This window comes from Medicago sativa, chromosome 8, assembly GCF_051527215.1.
Source record: "Medicago sativa cultivar Bolivia chromosome 8, Bolivia_mono, whole genome shotgun sequence".
NCBI lineage: Eukaryota > Viridiplantae > Streptophyta > Magnoliopsida > Fabales > Fabaceae > Medicago > Medicago sativa.
Genome location: NC_140756.1, coordinates 34,577,514 through 34,595,796, shown reverse-complemented (window position 1 = coordinate 34,595,796; position 18,283 = coordinate 34,577,514). Strand labels below are relative to the sequence as shown.

Here is an 18,283-nt window from a genome sequence, read left to right as displayed (position 1 = left end):
TACCCAAACCACAACATAAGAACATTATTGGAACAAAATGGGTATTCAGAAACAAGCTGAATGAGCAAAGTGAAGTAACCAGAAACAAAGCAAGACTTGTTGCACAAGGTTACAGTCAACAAGAAGGCATTGATTATACTGAAACATTTGCTCCAGTTGCAAGATTGGAAGAAATCAGGTTACTTCTTTCCTATGCAGTTAATCATGGCATAATATTATATCAAATGGATGTCAAGAGTGCATTTCTGAATGGAGTCATTGAAGAAGAAGTGTTTGTCAAGCAACCTCCTGTTTTTGAGGATCTTAAGCATCCTGACCATGTTTTTAAACTTAAGAAATCACTATATGGCTTGAAACAAGCTCCCGGAGCTTGGTATGATAGACTTAGTAATTTCCTGATTAAAAATGATTTTAAAAGAGGTCAAGTTGACACAACACTCTTCAGAAGGATTCTTGAGAAAGATATTCTTGTTGTGCAAATATATGTTGATGATATAATATTTGGTTCTACTGATGCATCTCTTTGCAAGGAATTATCTAAGTTAATGCAGGATGAATTTGAAATGAGCATAATGGGAGAGCTGAAGTTCTTCCTGGGCATTCAAATCAATCAGAGTAAAGATGGAGTCTATGTTCATCAAACAAAATACACTAAGGAGCTTCTGAAGAAGTTCAAGCTTGAAGATTGTAAAGTGATGAACATTCCAATGCATCCAACTTGCACCTTAAGCAAAGAAGATACTGGATCAAAAGTTGATCAGAAGTTGTACAGAGGTATGATTGGTTCTTTGTTATACCTCACTGCATTTAGGCCATATATTTTATTCAGTGTATGCTTGTGTGCAAGATTCCAATCAGATCCTAGAGAATCTCATTTAACTGCTGTTAAGAGAATCTTCAGGTATCTGAAAGGAACAACTAATCTTGGAATCCTTTATAGGAAATCCTTAGATTATAAGTTGGTTGGATTATGTGATGCTGATTATGCTGGTGATAGGATAGAAAGAAAGTCAACCAGTGGCAATTGTCAATTTCTGGGTGATAATCTTATATCCTGGGCTAGCAAAAGACAAGCAACTATTGCTATGTCTACAGCAGAAGCAGAATACATTTCAGTTGCAAGTTGTTGTACACAACTACTTTGGATGAAACATCAGTTGGAAGACTATCAGAGTATTTCTAATAGTATTCCCATTTATTGTGATAATACTGCTGCTATTTGTTTGTCTAAAAATCCAATTTTGCATTCAAGAGCTAAGCATATTGAAATCATACACCCTTTTATCAGAGACTATGTTCAAAAAGGAATATTAGATATACAATTCATTGATACTGAGAATCAATGAGCTGATATATTTACGAAGCCTTTAACTGTTGAAAGATTTGATTTTATTAAGAAAAATTTGAACAAGCACTTTGTGTCTGATTAAAAGTTTGCTTGCTCCTGAATAGGATTTTAGGTTCTGAAGTCAGTTCAGAAGTTGTGGTCCATCAGAAGCTCTTTATTAAGGTTCTGAGGAAAATGTGCTTCTGATGATGACGTCAGCATCTGAAGTCCAGAAGCTGGACTTTGTGCTTCTGAATATCAGAGGTAGTGGAAACGCTGGAAGTTACTTTTTGGTAACTCCTGGCCCACTAACTTGGCAGTTTCTCTGAGAACTTCTGACGTGGCTTATTTGTATTGGTGTATGACTTAAGAGGGCAATGATGATTATAGCTTTGAATGTTCTAACACGCGCCCCCTTTGTCATTAATGTTGTGTTTGTTTGTCGTTTTCGAATTGCAAACGTTTTTACTCAAAATGTAACACCCCAAATTTTCCAAAATATAGTTTCCATATATTTATACATCTGTTTGCTCTATAAATCTATGGGTATTAGTTTATGTGATTTTATGTTTAAATGTGGCTTGATTGTTATTGTGACATTGTTGGGATTAATGATAAGTGTGCGCATAATTTATTTAAATTCTAATTATTTATTATATAAATAATTATCTTGGTGCCTTAGCAATATTTCGATTATCATCCCTTATATGTAATTTTGTTATGGTGAGATATCTTCCTATGCCTTTGATTTTATGGGTTATTTTTAGATTGCAATTATTTTAAAATTAATATTTTATTAGTGAAATATTTATGCTTGACATCTTTAAAAAATAAATAAATTAATAAATAGATAGTTATGTTTGACACGGAAGGCTAATTGCTATTGTTTAAATGTCCATGTATTGACTTAATATACCAAATGTGTGTTAAAAATCATCTGAGATAGCTTAGAAGGTAGAAAGCCCACATGCCTAGATTTATATCCATGCTATATTCACTTTAACCTAATTGAGAAAGAAGTAGGCGCCGTACACACCACTACCAAATAAAAGTTGTGATGTTGTGTTAGTTATAAAACTAGTGCTGTCTCTCGGTTGTGATTTTGTTTGAACTACCGTCACTGAATTGAGAAATCAATCCTATATTTTCATCTTCTTCACGAGAATATTTATCTTCACCGATTGGTAATTGAGAAGAGGAAACACGTATTCAATCAGTTGTTCAGATTCGTTGGTGTCTTTCAGTTCTCTATCCTCTCTTATATAATGTTAAAGCTTCAATCCAGGTATGGGGTGAGAGAGAAGAGTTCGAGATCATGAGTGTAAATTAATTGAGATGAACGGGAAAGTCGTATTTCCCAAAGTTCATTCGGGGCTCACCGCGACGGTTGTAGCCCTTGGAGAGAATAATTAAATTAATGTGCAAATTTGGAAGTGTGAAGTTAAAAGATGATTTAGAAACATTATTAAGTTGTTGCTTTGATTTAAATTATGTAAATATTTGGTATTTGATGTCAATGATAAATCTTGTGTATGTGCTCATGCTTGATTTGCCACAATTATTCAATGATTGATATAAACGTGATGTTATGTATTGTATACTTGATTGCATTAGAGTTTTTCTTTGCCACATGTATATGATGACTATTGAAATTGAGATGCTGGTTGGAATATGATTGTATGTGATTGAAAATATGGTATATGGTTTGATGATGAGAATAATGATGTTGACTAAAATTTGTGGTGTGAATGACGATGTTATCTATGATGATGATGAGTTTGTTGATGATTTGTGTGCTTGCTTTAGAGTCGTGCATTTTAGGGGAAGTCTTGCATTAATATGTGGATTATGTGATTAAGTGTATCTGTGTAATACTTGCGGAATTTAATTGTTCGCGTTCATATAGAGTCTAGAGCATAAGTCTTGCATATGTGGGAGAAAAGTCCAGTAACATATCTCTGGCAACTATGTTGAGAAAAGTCCAGTAACATATCTCTGGCAACCATGTTGAGAAAAGTCCAGTAATATAACTCTGGCAAAACGATGAGTAGGTGTGGTACCACATTCATATAGGTCTTAGGATTGAGTCCATGTGCATGAAAATTGATTGTGATTTGTATTTGGTGAATAAGTGTAATTGTGTGAAATGATGGAGGTAATTATCTGTTGATGATTTGTTATGAAGATGATTATTGGTGACTATATGTGTTGTGCCTATTTTCGAATTGAATGGTGACAATGAGTTTGTAAAGATTTTGGTTCTTATGTTGTAATGATATTTTTTTTACTAATGTGTATTGAGTAGATATAGTATATTCTTCAAGGTTTTGAATATTATGTTTGTGATGTGATATAGCTTTGACTTGATTTCTTACGTGTTCTTCTCATTTATTTTATACTATTACATGTTTTCGAAACTCACCCCTTCGTTGTTTGTGTTTGATGGCTTGGCCCTACGGTTGCGAAACCGTAGTTCTATAGGTCATGAGTCTTGGAGTCAAGTACATGCATTTCATGAAGACTTGTCTTTTGTCGTCTGTTATCTTGGGGAAAAGCACCGCTCTGATAGTGACACGGGAAAAGGGATATGTTTACTTATTTAGTTTTGTACAAGAAAACCATTGTTTATGATGTAAAAGAAAATATTTTCGAAAGCAATAGATTTGATGTTAATTTTATTATAATTTTCAATGAAGTGAAATCTGAATTATGTTTGTTATGAATCAATGTGATATCCTAAATCTTGTCGAAGAATTGTTAAACGATGAGAATAGTTTTTATTTGACACTTTCTGCTGCGAATCAAATTCTATTTTTAATTAAATAATAGTAATAATTATTTTTGGGATTTAGGGTGTCACACAAAACACTTAGACAATTCACACACTACTCACTTCACTACAAACACTTTCCTTTTTCAAATCGTTCTTGCGAAGTAAGCGCAATATTCAAACCTTAGAACCCTAATCCTTCAACCTTCTTCAATGGCAACTTCAACAAGTGGTTCTAGTATACAACTCAACACAGAACCTAGTTACGTAATCAAATCAAAAACCATGTCCATTCCGTTTGAATCCTTGGTTGTTCAAAAGGAATCACCAGTGGATTTCACCTCTCTCAAGAAAAACAAAGTGGACATGAAGGCTTGGGTAAAAGCTCAAAAGATGTTTGGTTACTTTCGTATGTTGAATAGACCAACATATGAGAATCTGGTCAAAGATTTCTGGTTAAGGGCTGAAGTCTACGATCTGGAAGCTGCAAGTGATGAGTCATTAATTAGTCTGTTTTAATGCATTATTTAGTTTAGTTTTATTTAGATTTGATTTTATTTTATTGCAAATTTATTTCCTTTTTGAATATTTTACTGTAAATTGCTTTTTATTATATTTTAGGAACGAATATATAGTGGAAGGTGTCTTGAAGCAAACGAAAGAGGACTGGAGCAGATACAGTGCTAAAATACGAAGATACGGGACAAAAATATACTCCCACCAAGTCAGAAGCTTGGCACGGCCCGTGCCAACATGTGGCACGGCCGTGCCACCTCCAGAAGCCACTTTTGCTGCTTTTCTTCAAGCCCAAGTTACCCTGTTGCAGCTTTACTGTTTTGCCCTTTTAGTTGCTTAGTTTCTAAGTCGATTTTAAAGCTATAAATAGAGTAGCTCTTCACCTTTGCTTAGAATATTTTAGTTATTATTTCAATAAAGTCTTTTATTCCTTTACTTTCTCTTTCGCAATTTATTTTGTTGTCTTCTCTCTTCTTCCCCCATGTCTACGATGAACATGAGTGAGTAGACTTCTTTGTCTTGAGATTGTTGGAAAAGTCTAATGACATAATCCTAACAAACCAAGCTTTAACCCTAATTCTATGTAGCCGTAATTTCTAATTTAGATTCACCGTTTTAACATGAATTAACAATTATCAAACTGTGGAAGCGAAAGCGGAGGGTTTGATAATTGTTAATCCATTATCCCAAACATCAATTCATAAAGCGAGAGCGGAGCTTTGATGTTGGAACAAGTGAATCTAGACAATAATTGCAAGACAGCGAAATAGTCCTTGCAATTATTGAGACACAAGTAGTTTCAATCCTTATAAGCATCTTCTAGTAATCTAGTCAGCGAAATAGGCTTGGTTACTAGAAGTAAACTCTCACCGGACTTTCATCGGAAAGGTGAGGGGCTAAAGGGAAACCGGACTTAGGAAATTACGGTGTAAACCATGGAATTAGAAGTTAAAGTCTTGTCTAGTGAAAGATTTGTTATTATGACAAACCAATAATCCCAAGGCTCTTTATTATTATTGTTATTTACCTTCAGCAATCAAACCTCCTTTTATCAAACTTTCTTCTCCTCTAATCATTCTTTAAAGGTTAATTAAGTTGAACAACTCCCTAGCGGAACGATACTCTTTTCTTACTACTATTACTGCGATAGGCCGTGCACTTGCGGTTTGGCCCTATCAAGTTTTTGGCGCCGTTGCCGGGGAGTTAACTAATTTGATTAACTTTTTCTTAGTGATTAGAATCCTCTCTCTTCTTCTCTTTCTTTTTCTTTCTATTTTTATTTTTTTGTTATCGTTAACTTCTTGGGTTCTCAATTTTTTATGCGAAAAACCAGGAATCGAGTTGTAATAATCAACGAGATCGAAAGGTATTTGCATAAACGAAAGAGAGACGCACGAAATAACACCGCCATGGCTAATCGCACTCTCAAAGAGTATGCAACGCCGTCTACGGCTGAGCCACAAGCTGTTATTGTGTACCCAACGGTTGAGGATGACAACTTTGAAATTAAGCCTGCCCTACTTAACTTGGTGCAGCAAAACCAATTCTCGGGATCCCCCACTGAGGATCCCAATCTTCACATATCTGTTTTTCTACGAATTAGTGGAACCATGAAGGAGAACAAAGAGGCCGTAAGACTTCATCTATTTCCCTTTTCCTTAAGGGATAGAGCTAGCGCTTGGTTCCATCCCCTCGAAGTCGGTTCCATTACTTCATGGGATCAGATGAGGCAAGCATTCCTTGCCCGATTCTTTCCACCATCTAAAACCGCTAAACTTTGAGACCAAATCACTCGGTTCAATCAAAAAGATGGGGAATCTCTCTATGAGGCGTGGGAGCGTTTCAAAGAAATGCTAAGACTTTGTCCCCACCATGGCCTAGAGAAGTGGCTTATAGTCCACACTTTTTATAATGGCTTGTCTTATACCACTAAGATGTCTGTTGATGCAGCAGCAGGTGGAGCCCTAATGAACATGAACTACACGGAGGCATATGCCTTGATCGAAGACATGGCTCAAAATCATAACAAATGGACCGACGAGAGAGCCATCACTAGTTCTTCACCCTCCAAAAAGAAGGCAGGTATACATGAAGTCTCTAACTATGATCACCTTGCTTCTATAATTGATACACTAACTGAAAAACTTGAAAAACTCAATGTTAGTGCTATCAATTCTGCTTCTACTCCTTCTTGTAAAATTTGTGGTATAACTGGTCATGCTGGTGTTGATTGCCAACTAGGTAGTGCTATTAACGGTGTTGAGCAAATGAATTATGCTCAATACAACCAAGGGATGAGACAAAATCAAAATTTTTATAAAAACCAAAATCCATATGGACAAGTAGCACCACCCGGTTATGCAAACAACCAGAGATTCGCTCAGAAATCCAATTTGGAAATTTTGTTGGAAAATTCCATTGCCAACCAAAACAAACAACTTCAAGAACTCAAAAACCAAACCGGATTTCTGAATGATTCTCTTTCCAAACTCAATACCAAAGTCGATTCTATTGCTACTCACTCTAAAATGCTTGAAACTCAAATCGCCCAAATAGCCCAACAAGTGGCTACCTCTTCCCAAACACCGGGAGTCTTTCCTGGTCAAACCGAAGCCAATCCCAAAGCCCAAGTTAATGTTATATCTTTTGGGGGTAGTAAGTTAGGCGAAACTTTAGCTAAGGTTAAAAACATTGGGAAAGAAAGTGTCAAGCCTTTAGGTGATAAAATTGTGATAGAAGAAGCAAAACCACTTGAAAAAAACAAAACTCCATCCCCCTTAAATCTTGATAAGCTTAAACTAGAGGGTAAGTTTGAAAAATTTGTCAACATACTTAGGAAGATTTGCATTAAACTTCCCTTTGCTGAAGCTTTGTCTAGGATGCCTCTATATGCCAAGTTTTTAAAGGAAATTTTTTCAAAGAAAAGGGCTATAGAGCATAGTGAGACAATAGCCTTGGCCAAGGAAACTAGTGCAATCATTCAAGAGGCACCCCCTAAGTTTAGAGATCCAGGTAGCTTTTCCATACCATGTGAAATTGGGAATGAAACCATAAACAAAGCCTTATGTGACTTAGGAGCTAGTGTTAGTTTGCTGCCTTTGTCTCTTCCTAAAAGGATAGGGATAGGAGAATTGAAACCTACCGAGTTAGAATTGAAACTAGCTGATCGTTCTACCATGAAACTAGTAGGATTTGTCGAGGACATACCTGTTAAGATAGAAGGGATATACATCCCAACTGATTTTGTAGTCGTTGACATTGAAGAGGACGATGACGTCCCTATAATCCTAGGTAGACCCTTCCTCGCCACTGCGGGAGCTCTAGCTGATGTTTAGAACGGTAGGATAGTCTTTCAAGTGAGTGATAAGATGGTAGGATTTGAGTTGAAAAATGTTATGAAAGGTCCCGCTCTTTACTCTTGTTGCATGATTAAAGATCATGATGTGAAAGAACGTTTAATAGCGTCATCCACACAATGTGATCTCTTTGATCCATTCTAAGGACTTTTTCTAACCGTCAAGCTAATGACATTAAAAGAGCGCTTCATGGGAGGCAACCCACGCATTTAATTGCTTTATTTTGTTTGTTTTTCTTTGTTTTAAGTTGTTTTGTAGGTAATTGTCCAAGTGTGATTCGAAAAAATTGAGAAAAGAAAAATTTTGAAGTCTCCTTACCAGAAGGTTGGCACGGCCCGTGCTGAAGCTGGCACGGCCGTGCCATGTTTGTAACACAAAAAAGCCAAACAGCCACAGAATGTTGGCACGGCCCGTGCCAAGGGTGGCACGGTCGTGCCCGATCTCTAGCCCACTATAAACCAATTTTTCTTCTTCTTCTTCTCCATTCATTCTCAAACCACAAACTTCTTTCATCTTCTAAACCTCTCTCTCTAAACCTCCATAACCACCAACCTTCAAACCTTCATATCTCCCCCAAAACTCAACCAATCCACTCAATTCTTTCACCAAACAATCACAAACTTCATTCCACACACAAACCACCAATCAAAAACAACTTTCATCCACCCAAACCCATAATTCACCAAAACCCTAATCTTTCAAAACCTAACCCAAACACCACAAAACCTTAACCAATCTCCACATCTAAACCCACAAACCTTACTTAAACATCAACCCCAACCCTAAACCAATCCTTTCTACCAAAAATCTTCCCAAACCCTAAACCTTCAAACCAATTCAAACAAGGGACAAATGGCTTCAAGAAGAAGTGGTAAGGAACCAGCAAGATCTCAAGGAGGTCCTCCCTCCAAGAAGCAAGCCCAAGTCAAGAATCATGGGATCTAGTTTAAAGACAATTCTCAAAGGGACAGGTATAAAATTCTTCTCTCTAAAACCTTACATCCCTCTAGATATCCTGATTCTTATGATTTGAATATGCTAGGGCTTAGAGATGATGTTTTTAGGCTGATAGGAAGACTAGGTTGGACTGATATGTTATAACCTATGCGGGGTTATGAGAATTTCACTTATGAATTTTTAAGCTCAATTGTTTTTACCAAAGATAAGTTCAATTTTGATAACCCTAACCATAGAGTTGTTTTCTGGTTAATGAATATTGATTATAATATGTCTCTTCAGCACTTTTGTGAAGCCTTAGGTTTTGTCAATGAGGGGTATATTCATGATCATTGGGATGATAGCCTAAAACCGGATAACTATGACCCAGCTGCCTTTTGGACAAGCATCACCGGCCTTGACACCTATGTCCCTAGAGCCAACAAAGCTAGCAACATTCACAACCCCGTACTTAGGTACCTTCAGAGGGTCATGGCTTGCACTATTTGGGCTAGAACCGAGCTAGGAAACACTAGAACCGATGAGTTGTTCATGTTATGGGCAATGCTCTACAACCACCCCGTCAACACTGGCTTTTACTTGATTGATTACCTAGATTTCTTAGGTACTAGACCACCCGGAAAGGGAGACATAGTGGTGGGAGGCATCATTACATACATAGCTAGGTGTTTTGGTGTGAGTGAGGATGTGGGAATCAAACCAATTGAGGGAAACAATAAGCTCAATAGGGAAACCCTCATTGCTATGAATTTCATTAAACGACGTCCACCACTCCATTACCAACTCAAGCTGAATGTGCCAATCATGTTTTTACTTCCTAACCCATCTCGGACTACCACCGAGGTGGAAGCAAATTTGTTGTATGATGATGATGTGCAGGTTCTTGAGGAGCAAGAGGTTGATGAAGGAGAAGGTGCTAACTTGCACCATGATGAAGGAGAAGGTGCTAACTTGCACCACGAGGAAGAATACCATGGCCATGAAGGAGGTGAGCTTAATGAAGATCAAAGATGGGCATGGATTCACAATGAAGTTGCAAGGATGAGCACCGAGCAACAAAGGCAAGGTGTTGAAATCTTCGGACTAAGGAACGCTGTTCAAAGGGGCAACCGCTTAACACAAGAAAACAATGAGATGCTCCGCCGGATGATGCAACACCTACAACTCCAAGGTCCTCCTTATGGACCTCAATAGACATTGTGAGCTTTCCTCTTCCTCTCTTCCCTTCTCTCTTCTCTCTTTCTGCTACTCTTCTTCTACTCCTTCTTTCTTCTTCCTCTACTTCTTCTTCTTCTTTTTTTTTTTAATTTCTTTTTCTTTGAGCCATTGAGGACAATGCTTCCCCTAAGTGTGGGGGGGGGGGCCTAATAAAGTGTCTAGAGTCGTAATGTTCCCAAACTCCCTTGAACTTTATTCTTTTGTTTTGTTTTTATAGCAAGAGGCATGATTAGTAGCTTGTTTTTAATGTAAAATATGGCATAAATTTTTTTGCTTTGTCTCTTCTTTAAAGGCTGTTTCTTGTACATGAAAGTAGTTTCTTGTGTTTCTTATGTTCTTGCTATACCCACATCTTGTTTTATTGTGAAAATCTCCAATGAGAAAAGCACCCAGTTGCAATCTTTGAGCAAGTGTATGAATAGGTATTTTAAGGAGCACGTTCTATCTTTAGTGTTAACTTAGACCCTTTAAAGTCTTCAGAGTAAAAGTAGTATAAGTTTGTGTGGGAAAATAACCAATGTTCTTAATTGTTATATTCTTCTTAAATTGTTAAAGTTATAATGGGGCGGGAGAATGGCACCAACATGTGGGGGAAAGGACAATCCCTAACTTCCTAATTATGGTGGTGACTCCTTAATTTGAACTTAAAGTGAAACAAATTCATCAATGCTAGGGGGAAAGGACAATTACATACGAGAAGACTTCCTACGCGGAGATGAAATACAATAAAATTTTGCAGCACTGCTTAGGGTGATTTTGAATCTAGGGGGAAAGGACAATTACATCCGAGAAGACTTCCTATGAGGATAGATAGCCCCTAAGCATCTGCAGCCCCTTGTGCTTAATTGTTAATTTAATCTAATTTTAACTTAAATTCCCATCACTCTTATATGAAATGAAGAAAGGACTTTTCTCGATTACTTTAGCATTAAGGATAGAACCTGTTCCTCATAATATCTGTCTTATACAGGAGCAAGAAAAGGGTTGGACTGCACACACACACTCACATGAGATTTGATGTTGGGTTGAATAGGTTCACGAGGAATGTTTGAAATTGTAATTAGTGTACTTGAAGCAAAACCTTTCTTTTGAGACATGTGTTCTTAATAGTATTGCCATGATAATCTTTTAGTTGCTGCTATGTCCATTGCCTTTTGCTTGAGGACAAGCAAAGATTCAAGTGTGGGGGAGTTTGATGAGTCATTAATTAGTCTGTTTTAATGCATTATTGAGTTTAGTTTTATTTAGATTTGATTTGATTTTATTGCAAATTTATTTCCTTTTTGAATATTTTACTTTAAATTGCTTTTTTATTATATTTTAGGAACGAATATATGGTGGAAGGTGTCTTGAAGCAAAAGAAAGAGGACTGGAGCAAATACAGTGCTAAAATACGAAGATACGGGACAAAAATATACTCCCACCAAGTCAGAAGCTTGGCATGGCCCGTGCCAACATGTGGCATGGCCGTGCCACCTCCAGAAGCCACTTTTGCTGCTTTTCTTTAAGCCCAAGTTACCCTGTTGCAGCTTTACTGTTTTGCCCTTTTAGTTGCTTAGTTTCTAAGTCGATTGTAAAGTTATAAATAGAGTAGCTCTTCACCATAAACATTCACCTTTGCTTAGAATATTTTAGTTATTATTTCAATAAAGTCTTTTATTCCTCTACTTTCTCTTTCGCAATTTATTTTATTGTCTTCTCTTTTCTTCCCCCATGTCTACGATGAACATGAGTGAGTAGACTTCTTTGTCTTGGGATTTTTGGAAAAGTCTAATGACATAATCCTAACAAACCAAGCTTTAACCCTAATTCTATGTAGCCGTAATTTCTAATTTAGATTCACCGTTTTAACATGAATTAACAATTATCAAACTGTGGAAGCGAAAGCGGAGGGTTTGATAATTGTTAATCCATTATCCCAAACATCAATTCATAAAGCGAGAGCGGAGCTTTGATGTTGGAACAAGTGAATCTAGACAATAATTGCAAGACAACGAAATAGTCCTTGCAATTATTGAGACACAAGTAGTTTCAATCCTTATAAGCATCTTCTAGTAATCAAGTCAGCGAAATAGGCTTGGTTACTAGAAGTAAACTCTCACCGGACTTTCATCGGAAATGTGAGGAGCAAAAGGGAAACCGGTCTTAGGAAATTACGGTGTAAACCATGGAATTAGAAGTTAAAGTCTTGTCTAGTGAAAGATTTGTTATTATGACAAACCAATAATCCCAAGGCTCTTTATTATTATTGTTATTTACCTTCAGCAATCAAACCTCCTTTTATCAAACTTTCTTCTCCTCTAATCATTCTTTAAAGGTTAATTAAGTTGAACAACTCCCTAGCGGAACGATACTCTTTTCTTACTACTATTACTTCGATAGGACGTGCACTTGCGGTTTGGCCCTATCAGCAAGGTGGGAAGAAAGACAAGTTGTGTCAAGAGATTCAAGTTTGAAAGGGAAGACTAGAGAAGAAATGGGTCTTGAACCGTTCAAGGGTTTAGAAATCAGATCAGCAGTGATGGGTATTCCTATAACCATCACAGACGGAGTGATTGCCAGAGCATGCAGAGTGGCTCCTGAAGGTAGATTTCAGTGGAACGTCAGCAAGAAGGAATATTCCAAGATACCTCATGCATCATTTGTGTTGGGCTATCAAAGAAGGAATCAACAAGAAAAGAAAGCAAGTACCATGTGGGAGGCTGCTGTCTGAAATCTTCTATCAAGGCAAGTTGCTGGAGATTCTGAGGAGATTCAAGCCTGCTTCTGATAGTTGCTTTAAGATTACTACTTCTGGGAAGATTATCAATAGCAGGACTCTGTTTTATATGAGGATTATCAAGGAAATTCCTCTCAACGAGAAGGGTCTGGAAGAATCCACATCTGAATCAGAACTGATGATGGATTTTCCTTCCATCTCAAAAGAGGATAATCCTGAAGTGTTGGCTGGATATATAGCTGCACATGCCAGAGAATCAAGTGCCAACATTCAGAATGAAGATGTTCCTGATGCACCTGACGGAATCAAGGGCAAAAGGACCAGGATCAATACTGAATCTGAAGCTGCTGGTACTAAGGCCAAGAAACAGAAGGTTGCCAAGTGTGAAGCAACTAATCAAGACAGTGCTTCTGTTACTACTAATAAGAGAAGAAGAGGTAAAGGAGATACCGCAGTCACCAAAGAGAAGGTGAAATTAGCCCTTGAAGAAATGAAGCCAGAAGAGCATAAGCCTAGAAAAAGGAAGCAAGCTCCTGAACAAATTGTCTCTCCTATGTTTGTTGTGACTCCTGCTATGGCCAGAATGGCTAAAGAACATGCTGACAGATTGATAGCAGAAAAGAAGGAAAATGCTGCACAATACATTCAGGAAAGGGATGAAAAGCTCAAGGCTATTGGGCTGGAAAATTGTGATGAATTCTACTTGAAGAAGATTGCTGAGGTTAAGGCAATTGCTGGTAAAGCTCCAGAAGGTGTTGTGGAGGAAGCTCAGATGGGTCTGGAGGAGATTCAAGGAACATCAGAAACTGGTGCTTCAGAATCTGTTCCAAAAGCTGCTGCTCCAAAAGCTACCTCAGGTATTCCTGGTTCTCTACATTCTCATTCTTTTGTTAATATAGAATCAAACTCATCTCAACCACCCATTCCTGAGCCTACACAAAACACCTCTGTCTTAGACAATTTAGTAAGTCACTATTATGGTGAACTACCGGAAGTTAAACTAAACTCAGAGAAAGCCTCTGAAATTGCTTCTGAGGAAGTTGTTTCAGAAAGCCCCCAACAACAAGCACATAACCCATAAATGGCCCCTTCAATTAGCTCTGACCAAATCTTACCTAAACCTGCTGTTCCTGAACATATTGTTCCTGAACAAGCCTCTCCTGAACCAGTTGCTCCTGAACAAATTGTTCCTGAGCAAACCTTTCCCCTACCAAGAACTTTCATCAAACCAACCTTCATTAAACCAACCTGCATTGACAAATCAGTCTCTATAGCCACATCTATGGATTCTGACTCTGAAGATGATCAGATCAATGCACAACCAAACTCTGAAAACTTAACCACATCAGAGGCAACTGATATAAAGATTAATGACTCTTTATCCACCGAGGTTACTGAGACTGTCTCTGATCAACCTTCAACCAGCAACTCTCAAACTACAAATGGCCAATCATCATCAAACCAAGCAATTGTACCTGTAGCTAAACCAAAACCTACAAAAATACCTTCACCACCTACTATATTCCTTGATTCTACATTACTTCAAATTGTTTGTGAGAACATTGGACAAGAATTGGTTCAACTGATTCAAGCAAGAGTTGATCTAGTGCATGAAGAGAGCTATGAGAAGAGATGGAGCAAACTAAAGGAAAGAGTGGACTATATTCTATCTGCACTCCAATCTACTTGCATAGATATTCAAGATCAAGCTCAGCAGAAGCTTCAAGATTGGCTGAAGGGTATTGATGTCAGTCTACAGGAAGTCAAGGTCCTGAGAACATGGGTGCAAAATCCTCCAAGTATCAAAGGAAGAAAAGTTACAGACTTCATTCCCGCAGGAGTACATCCAAGGGATCTGGATTTGACTTTCCTCACCAATGTCAACCTGAAGACTGCATCTCCTGATCTAGCTTTGGTTCAGAGTAATATTATCTTGGAAAAGCAAGTGAAGAAACTTCAGAAAGATCTGATAGAGCAGAAGCTACTCATGCTAGAGTACAAAACAGCTACTGAAGCCAAGCTAGAAGAAGCAAGAGTAAGGGAAGAGAATTTAATCAGAAGCAATGAGGAATTCAAGGCTGAGTTGAAGCAACAACAAGAGAAGACAAATATGTTGTTACAACAGATGATGGATATGTTCAAAAAACAAGCCAAACCATAGTTGAACACCTTATTAGCTTCTTTAGTTTAAATGTTCTTGAATTGCATCTGCTTGTCTTTCTTGTACTTCTAACTTAAAATTCTTGCCTCTGAACATATGTTTTTGCTATTGCTACTTTATCTATGCTTCTGAATATGTCTTGCTCTGATATTCGTTTAAGTTTAGTGCGTGCTATGTTGATATGCTCTGATATATGTTTTGCGTTGATTCTATGTTTAGTTTTTATGCTCTGATTATAGTATTTATTTTTCTCACTATCTTTTTACTATTTTTCTTTTTGTCTTAAGATTTTAAACTTTTTGTTGATGATAAAAGGGGGGGGGGGGGTATGTATAGTATTTATAGGCTATGAGCCCCATTAACTTAAAATTTAAATTTAAATTAATAGGACCATCTTCTTATCTCTTAGTCTATTTCATGTGACAAATTTCTTAGAGTTTATTACGTTTTAAATGATGAATTTAATTAACTTGGATAGAACTCAGGGGGAGCTTACAAAACTCACCTTAAGGACTATTAGACTCAGGGGGAGCTTGCAAACCTCATACCCTTAAAGTCAACTTATTAATTAGATTAACAACAATTGCACATTTTAAATACTATTGTTTGTCATCATCAAAAAGGGGGAGATTGTTGGAACAAAATGTGTTTAACAATAAACCTTTGAGAGTTTTGATGATAACAAGGTATTAAAAATTTCCAATTGGACTAACTAATATTTGTTCAAGTGTACAGGACCATACGCAAAAATTTACATCATAAATAGGTTCTGAAGAACAAATGAGAGCTTAGAAATCAACAAAAAGGAAGCTTAAAGCGTCTGAAGAGAAGTGCTCCTGAAGACAAAGTGCTCCTGAAGATGATGACGTCATCAGAAGCTGAAGTTCATCAGAAGCGAGTTCAGAAGCGACTTCATCAGAAGCTGAAAATCACTAGAAGCTAAAGATTCAAGATTTAATACTTCAAAAGTTGTTCAATGGATTCGAAAGCAATGCAGAAGACTAGGAACATCAAGCAACAGTCATTTTGTGAAGATTTGAAGGCATTGGATGCTTATCTTCAAAAAGCGTTGACAAAGTACAATTGTACGAAGTGTACAACCACTATCTCCACTACTCTGCAGTGTCCACGCCACAAGACAAGAAAACAGCTCCAGAATACAGCTCTGCCTGCAACAATGTTCCTTCACAATGGGAATGGATTTGAAATTGGTTCTTCAAAGGACAACAACCATATCAGGCAAAAGATCATTGGTGATTGATCAAAGCTTCAAATGACTCTTTTTGATGTGCTGGCAATTTCACAACGTCTCATTCACACCTCTATATAAAGGAGTGAAGATTTAGAGATTGGTAATGCATAACATCAGACTTAACTACAATTTACAGTGCCAAAACTCTGCTGAAATGGTTCTGCTTTCAAAAGTTACTTAGAATTTCTGTTTTCAAGTTCGTATCTTAGAAATTCTGAAGTCTTAAGAGTCTGTATCTGTTTTGTATTGTGAGCACCTCTGATTGTATATCAAGTGTTCAATCTCAAACATTTTTCTTTGTAATCTTGTTTGATTAGAAGTCTCTTGCAGTTGTGCTTGAGCATTGGAAGTCTCTTGCAGTTGTGCTTGAGCAATATAAGTCTCTTGATTGTGTTCAGGATCATAGGAAGTCTCTTGCTTGTGTGCTTGAGCAATTTGAAGTCTCCTGCTAGTTGTAGCAGTGAGCAGTTGTAATTTGACATTACATTTTTAGTGAACTCTCCTTGGAAGTGCAAGGGGGACATGTCTACTTCCGGTTTGTGGAAGGAACCTGTATAATTGCTTTGTGTCTTTCTTCTCTCTCTCTCTCTCTCTCTCTCTCTCTCTCTCTCTCTCTCTGTTTTTATCCGCTGCATCTTAGTTCTGAATTCCACTTCAGAAGCTGTCTCAATTAGCTTCTGTTCAGTGTGTTTCAGCTTAGGAGAAACGAAGAAATTTCTAACACAATTCAACCCCCCCTTCTTGTGTTTTTCTCACCTTCAAATCCATCTAGTGTTATCAAAATGTTTTCTATCACCATCGAAGACTGCATCCATAATCGTCAAGAGATTGATCCTCGATAGTTTGAAACAATTTTTATTGATTGGAAGCGTCCTTATGAGGGATGTATCTGGATCATACTCAATTGTGATGGTGTTGCAAAGGAAATGAGGATTGTGCTAGCTCTGACACGACTCTTCAAGATAACGATGATAGGTGGCTCGAAGGCTTTGTGCATTATATCGGACACTTTAAGCGCTTCAAGCAGAAAATTAAGTTTTGTACCTGATCTAGTGCTAGCTTGGTGTGAGGGAATTTCAAATCTTTGTATGATTCTAAATTGTATGTGTACAGATAATTGCAAGATTAATGGGATTACTCCATCGTTGATTCGACATATCCAAAATCTCTTGAATCGTAGTTGGCACATATAAGATAATCATCTTTCGTGAAAATACAACAAAGTAGTGATTGACTTGCTAATTTTAACCTTATCATAGATGCTTCAAATTTTATTGTTCCCAAAACTCCTTCTCGGTGAGCTTAATAATCTTCTTTCTTTGATGATATTTATGAGACATGTATGCAAAAACAATTGGCAAAATTACACAATTCGTTCCTTAACTTAATTTTATGTAACACTTTAGTTCTTTTTCTTTTATTATGATTTAGTCCTTTATGTTATAAAATGTCAACATAGTTATCCTTTTTTATCAACAAAAAAAACTCAAAAAAAAAATCAAAAACTCATCAAACTCATAAACAAACTCAAATCTTTATCTTAAAAACCAAGAAACTTATATTTCATTGAAAAAATCTCTTAAAAAATTTCAAGATATTGTCATTTATAACCTAAAAGACTAAATCAAGACAAATAAAAAGGACGAAAATGTTACCAGAAATTAAGTTAAGTAACAAATTATGTAATTTTCATTTAAATGTTTAGTTTAGCTTGGGCTCTTTTTTCTGAAGAGAATTCTTTTGGGCTTGATAATCTTTTTCATTTTGCTAATGGGCTTTGTAATCTTTTGTACAAAAAAAGGTTTTTACTTTTCCCACCATATCATCTACCCGTATACCCTATGTTTTTTCTCGAAAATACCATATGTTCGAATTCTAAAATCCGAAACAGATTGTTAGGTATTTTTGGATTTTACAATCCGAGATAATATGAGCTATATTTTCTGTGTTGTATTTGATGTCAAAGGTCTCTACTAACCGTCGTAGAATCACCACATAAACTGCAAA

At 36.9% G+C, this 18,283-nt stretch overlaps 1 protein-coding gene, 1 long non-coding RNA gene and 1 other non-coding gene across 3 annotated transcripts; 2 read left to right on the top strand and 1 right to left on the bottom strand.

Annotated features, from left to right (window-relative positions):
- Positions 1 to 2,260: 2,260 nt before the first annotated feature.
- Positions 2,261 to 4,050, top strand: LOC146898707 (uncharacterized). The gene is made up of 2 exons (XR_015022199.1): positions 2,261 to 2,612; positions 3,801 to 4,050. It is a non-coding gene; the product is annotated as an uncharacterized LOC146898707 (long non-coding RNA).
- Positions 4,051 to 4,382: 332 nt separating this feature from the next.
- LOC146898705 (uncharacterized) lies at positions 4,383 to 13,944 on the top strand. The gene is made up of 3 exons (XM_085736602.1): positions 4,383 to 4,587; positions 12,556 to 12,729; positions 12,872 to 13,944. The coding sequence occupies exons 1-3, from the start codon at positions 4,383 to 4,385 to the stop codon at positions 13,942 to 13,944; spliced, it is 1,452 nt and encodes a 483-aa protein (XP_085592728.1).
- On the bottom strand, positions 6,386 to 6,492 carry LOC146898706 (small nucleolar RNA R71). The gene has a single exon (XR_015024324.1). It is a non-coding gene; the product is annotated as a small nucleolar RNA R71 (small nucleolar RNA).
- Positions 13,945 to 18,283: the final 4,339 nt, after the last annotated feature.

What these genes read in the sequence shown, in the direction of transcription:
- LOC146898705 (XM_085736602.1), top strand. Translation starts at nt 4,383, where the DNA reads ATGTCCATTCCGTTTGAATCCTTGGTTGTTCAAAAGGAATCACCAGTG. An exon ending in CTACGATCTGGAAGCTGCAA is followed by an intron (nt 4,588 to 12,555) that starts GTGATGAGTCAT and finishes TGGCCCTATCAG; the next exon opens with CAAGGTGGGAAGAAAGACAA. An exon ending in ATGCAGAGTGGCTCCTGAAG is followed by an intron (nt 12,730 to 12,871) that starts GTAGATTTCAGT and finishes TCTTCTATCAAG; the next exon opens with GCAAGTTGCTGGAGATTCTG.